At 46.9% G+C, this 6000-nt stretch overlaps 1 protein-coding gene across 1 annotated transcript in view; it reads right to left on the bottom strand.

Moving 5' to 3' along the window:
• KIF20B (kinesin family member 20B) overlaps positions 1-6000 on the bottom strand; it is a 62905-nt gene that overhangs the window by 17017 nt on the left and 39888 nt on the right. The window contains exon 26 of the mRNA XM_015428261.1: positions 4439-4594. Coding sequence (XP_015283747.1) covers positions 4439-4594 — 156 coding nt within the window. The remainder of the gene's footprint in view (positions 1-4438; positions 4595-6000) is intronic.

Raw genomic sequence — 6000 nt, 5'->3', positions numbered from 1 at the left:
GCTGCAGCCGCCGGGCCTCGCTGGTCTCTCCCCACCCCCACCCCGCCAAAGCAGCGGCATCGAGGCCGGCTGCAGAGCGTTCCCGGCGCATGCGCAGGGGACGCTCTGTCACAATTGGGGGGATTTAAGAATCCCCCCGATTTCTTTTCCGGGTTTTTAGATTTTTGTGCACACCTGGGGACTGCCCCAAGTGTGCACAAAAATCTCCCTCCCCCCAGGTGCCCCCGATGCACAGATTTAGGTATCCGCACGCAGGGGGCGCCTTTTGCTATTAGATATATAGATATGATAGTTCCTATGTATACTATAGACATATAAAATATATCTTAAATAATATGTTGTTTCATTGTGAACGACTGGCCAACAATGCACTATGTCAGTGAGGATAATACATCCTTTAAAAGTTTAATTTTTCAATTTTATAAAGTTGAAGTTGATACCCGAATATGCTGGTAGGTCTACATATTGTAATCACACAGCAGTTTCTGTCCAAATAATACAATTTTAAAAACTATATAATTTATTTTCTACTATCCATTTTTATTTTTCCCACCTCTTAGATGGCAAAAATTGAGATATATGTACTACAATAGCATAGCTTCAGGGTGGGCATTGGCTAGTATTTGGAAGGGCGACCTCCAAGGAATACCAGGGTTGTGATGCAGAAGCAGGGAATGGCAAACCACCTCTGAAACGTCTCTTGCCTTAAAAACAAGTCTAGCTCACCACCTAGTGGTGCGTAACACTAAAGAGCTAGAACTTCTGGCTGCCAGATAATTTTAGGCTCTCCTGGCTATTCTACACACAAGGTCATACAATAATTTTTAGATGAGTAGCCATATTAATCTGTAGTAGAACAAAAGTATCGCAGCATCTTTGCGTGTGTAAAATGCTGTCAAGTTGCACTCACAGCTGACTTATGGCGACCCCAAGCAAGGGGCTTTCAAGGCAAGTGAGAAGCAAAGGTGGTTTGCCATTGCCATCCTCTGCAGTCTTCCTTGATGCTCTCCCATCCAAGTACTAACCAGGGCTGACTCTGCTTAGTTTTCGAGATCTTACAAGATCAGGCTATACCATGCCGACTTCCTACCGTAGCATCTTTAAGACCAACAACATTCCCCAGGGTATAAGTGCTCGTGAGTCAAAGCTCAATTCATCAGACAAAAATGGGAAGGAAGACCAATCCATCCATCCTTATATTCAGGTCAGAAGGTGAGAGGGACATCACAAAGAAGGACCAGTTTTGTAAAGAACTCACAAAAAGCTTGGAAAATTCTGTTGGCCTTTAAGGTATTATCAGCAGTAACGCTAACTGACCTTTCTTTATAACACCCTTCCCACCTTTTGACCTGGATATAAGGGACGATGGATCTTCATTCCCATTTTTATCTGACGAAGGGAGCTTTGACTCACAAAAGCTTATACCCGAAAAAAGGTTGTTCATCTTTAAGGTGCTACTTGACTTGGATTTTGTTCTACAGAAGCACAGAATGCAGCAGTTTGCAACTCTCGCTCAAGCATTACATGACTGTGACCCAGTCAGGAATTTGCAGACAAACAGCATATTAAGATTGGACAGGGAAAACCTGGATTCAAAAACCCTGCTCAGCTGCAGCACTCACTGAGTAACTTTGAGCCAGTCACTGGGTTGTATTCAACTGCCTGCTCAGGTAAGGCTAGCATATTCCATCAGAAAAAGGCCCGCAGTCAAAGAAACCTCTTGTGTCGATGGGATGTGCCTTTAGCCAATGGAAAACGCTAACCTGCAGGAGATTATCAACAAGTCCTTCTTGGAGGGACGGTTCCCCGGAGCACTCAAGGAGGCGATGGTCCGCCCCCTCCTGAAAAAGTCATATTTGGACCCGACTGAATTGGCCAACTATCGGCTGGTGTCCAATTTGCCCTATTTGGGCAAACTTATAGAGAGGGTGGTGGTGTTACAGCTACAGGGCATTCTGGAGGATGCTTCAGTCCTAGATCCCTTCCAGTCCGGTTTTCGCCCGAGTCATGGGACGGAGACGACATTGATCGCCCTGACTGCCAACCTCCGTAGGCATCTGGATCGAGGTGGTGTGGCGGCATTGCTGTTAGATCTGTCGGCCGCTTTTGATACGGTCAACCATCAGCTGCTGGCCCACCGCCTTGCCAACGTGGGGATTCAGGGGCTCGTCCTTCAATGGTTTGCCTCGTTCCTGCAAGGTCGGGGACAAAGGGTGGCGATAGGGGAACAGCAGTCCCGGAGGCACCCTCTTGAGTGTGTGGTGCCTCAGGGGGCGGTGCTGTCCCCGATGTTATTTAACATCTATATGCGCCCCCTTGCCCAGATTGCCCGGAGTTTTGGGCTTGGGTGTCATCAATATGTGGATGACACCCAGCTCTATGTGATGCTGGGCGGCCGGTCGAACTTCGACCCAGATGACCTTCATCGGGCATTACAAGCTGTGGCTGGTTGGCTCAGACTGAGTCGGCTGAAGTTAAAGCCGGAGGTCCTGGGCCTAAGTCGGGTTGGTTCGAGGTTGGGGCTCCCTCTCCCGGCCTTCGATGGGGCGTCGTTGGTGCCGGTATCAAGGGTTAGGGGTTTGGGAGTGCTCCTGGACTCCTCCTTATCGATGGAGGCTCAGGTGGCAGCCACTGCCAAGTCAGCCTTTTACCATCTTCGGCTGGCATGGCAGTTGTTTCCTTTCCTTGACAGCGAAGACTTGGCCACAGTGATCCATGCGACGGTCACCTCAAGGTTGGACTACTGTAACGCTCTCTACATGGGGCTGCCTTTGTCGCAAATCCGGAAGCTGCAGCTGGTGCAGAATGCGGCGGCCAGGCTGTTCATGGGTCTCACTAGACGGGACCACGTCCAGCCTGTGCTGGTTCTTACCTATAAAGCCCTTGGTGGCCAGGGTCCAGCGTACCTAAGGGACCGCCTTTCCCCATATGTTCCCCCAAGAGCACTACGGTCGGGGGCGCAGCACCTATTGGTGGTTCCAGGCCCCAAGGACATCAAGTTGGCTGCAACCAGGGCTTTCTCGGCGGCGGCTCCTATATAGTGGAACAAGCTCCCAGAGGAGATCCGGGCCCTGCGGGACCTGGCACAGTTCCACAGGGCCTGTAAGACGGAGCTCTTCTGCCAGGCCTTTGCATAGGAGCCGCCGCCGCCATTGTGCCACTACCGAGCTGCCATCTTCGGCGGTGGATTAGACCTAGAGCCGGCCCTGGGAAGACGCCTAGATGACCAAGAACGTATGCTGTCAGGTTAGGTTGACAAATGGAACCCATCTTGGACTTATAAGACTTAACATCAAGAGCACCGCACTTTATTTAATGATTGTTTTTATGCTGTTTTAATTGTTTGTTATGGCATTCGCCTCTTTTGTTAGCCGCCCTGAGCCCATTTGGGGAGGGTGGGATATAAATCCAATAAACAAATAAACAAACAAACAAACCTTAGCGAAGAAGAATGGTTGAATCCAAACCATTACCCCTTAGCTTAATGTACTTCATAGGGTTGCTGAAAGGTTAAAAAGTCAATAAAAGCCAATGGTGCTACCCAAGTTGGTACCTCCAAGTCTTGATTTTGGTACAGGTCAAAGTATGTTTTAGGGATGGATTCTGCCTCCAAGTTATCAGGCCAGAGGCTTATTAAAGTTTCTCTCCACTTGGAGAACAAGTAGGGTGGTCAGGCAAAGTAACAGCTATGCCCCAATTGTTCAGACATGAAGTGGGGAGTCCAGAGCCCTGGAAACTCTACCAAATAAAGAAGGGGAACGTTTCTGAGAGGTGCAGGTATGTAGGTAGCTCAGTGAGTCAGAGTTTCAGTGGGAAATTCAAACCAGTACAAATTGGATGAACCTGAACTAAGAACATATTAGTAGGAAGTGCTCATGGGGCTTTAGTGCTAATGCAACTAGATTATTTGTATTAAGGACCCTTTGTGTGGAAAGTGTTTGCATGGACACATGTGTACATGCGTGTGCCCCCCTGACACACAAAGTAATAAGAATTCCCTGGAGGAAAAGTGAGATACCAATTTTATAAAGCGATGGTTTAGTTAAACAAGCAATTCAGAAAGACACTGACTACGTAGTGAGCCAGTTTGGTGTAGTGGTTAAGTGCGCAGACTCTATTCTGGGAGAACCCGGTTTGATTCCCCACTCCTCCACTTGCATCTGGCTGGCTGACCTTGGGCAAGCTGTGGTTCTGATAAGAACTGTTCTTGAAAAAGAGCACTTTCTGTCAGAGCTCTCTCAGTTTGTAAGCTGCTCTGAGACACCTTTGGGTAGTGAAGGGCGGGGTATAAATCCAATCTTCTTCTTCATTTCACACTATGAAAAACTGGCAGGGGGAAAATGGAATGCCACAGACGCTGGCATAGATTTTGCAGGGTTAGACTGTTAAATTTAAAATATGTTCTGGTACCATGCAGATTTGACCATTTACTACTCACCGATTCTAGTAGTTGCTTCGCATGAAGTTCTCGGTCTCCGGCAAATCTCTTCATCTCTCTGTTACGATGAGTCTCTGCTTCTTTTGCTTGAGTTATGAGGATCATTTTTTCTGTCAACCACTTTTTGCGATCCATTTGATGTTTTTCTTCACACTCCTATTTTTTTTAAGTTAATCAGAAGAGTTAAACCCCCTCTTCTTGAGGAACTTGGAAAGCTCTCAAAAGGTTAGGTTTTAGCTGTCATAGACTTTGGGAAGAACACATTATTGTTTCCTGTAAAATCGCGTCAGTCTATCAAAAGCCTTAAACACTCCCAAGATATTTCTAAAGACAACAGATTGCTTTATTTGTCATTCAGCTATAGATCTTTTTATCCATCAAATAGTTCCGTCATTCAGAATAATACCGTTTTGAACCCATTCCTGTCACAAGAGGCAAAACTAACTGCAACTTCATTTAGTGTACTCAAGCTCCTCAAGGCTTCACTGTTCCATCAAAGCTGGGAATTAATCACAGTTCACCAGTGGCTGGATCAATTTTGGACTTCCATTGAGCTTTCCTGCAAGCCCAATTGGAGGGAACAAATCCATGGCTACACCACACCTTTCAAATAGGAAGAGCTGTGTATTTTTGCCCTGGCAAAGAGTAAGCGGACTTAACCAGTCCAAGGATCGAATTTTCCAGGACAGGTGACCAAAAGACACAGCCAAGCCGAGAGGAAGGAATTATGACCTTCAGGGATTAAAGCAGCAATGGTACATAGTTGCTCAGCCGAAATACAGATGCATCTGCAGCTGCTTCAGGAATGGCAGATGCAAACCAGTGATAGAACGGTCATGTTCATTCCTCACCTAACGACCTTGGGCTTGCCCAAGGTCATCCAGCAGGTGCTGGATACTTAAGCATACTGTCAGACTGCATTTATTTGTTGCTTCTCAGCCTATTTCTGTTCCTGATATTCCAGTTATTCTCTGTTATCCTTAAAAGAAGTTTCTGTTTGATGACAGTAACAGGATACCAAATACTGTGCAATTGGTGTCAACTTCAGCAACAATCCGCCTTGGGTACTACCCTCACGAACACATAGCAATCCTTTCCATTAGCTCTTCTTACAGAACTGTGAAGCCTCCAGGCAAACATATAACCTAAGAAAAGGTGAGCAGCAAAAAGCTGGCCCTAACAGCACTACAGGGAACAGGAAAAATACAGATTAAGTCATGTGTGTTTATAGCCAAAGGCACAAGCTTCGCATGCTTCTGAACGCTTTCCCGTATAGAACACTACTCCTCTAGGATATGGTATGAACAGTCCAAGTTACTATGATGGGTCCAAATCAGACTTGCCCATGGAAAAGGGTAACATGTATTCAACGTGAATAATGCTGCTTCAGCCATCTAGCTCTAGCATTAATTTTGGCTCTGCTAAAGAAAAGAGAGACACCAGCTGGCCCATAGCTACAATGGGGCTACTGGGGGCTCCGCCCCCTTCCCTAAAGGCCCAGCCCCGTTCCTTAAAGGGCCCCTGCGTCTTAAAAGCTCCCCCTTCTTCCCAAAAGCATCTAA

This window comes from Gekko japonicus, unplaced genomic scaffold (assembly GCF_001447785.1).
Source record: "Gekko japonicus isolate JY-2015 unplaced genomic scaffold, Gekko_japonicus_V1.1 scaffold2122, whole genome shotgun sequence".
NCBI classification, from domain to species: domain Eukaryota; kingdom Metazoa; phylum Chordata; class Lepidosauria; order Squamata; family Gekkonidae; genus Gekko; species Gekko japonicus.
The sequence above is the reverse complement of the archived record's forward strand: the minus strand, read 5'-3'. Positions and strand labels throughout refer to the sequence as shown.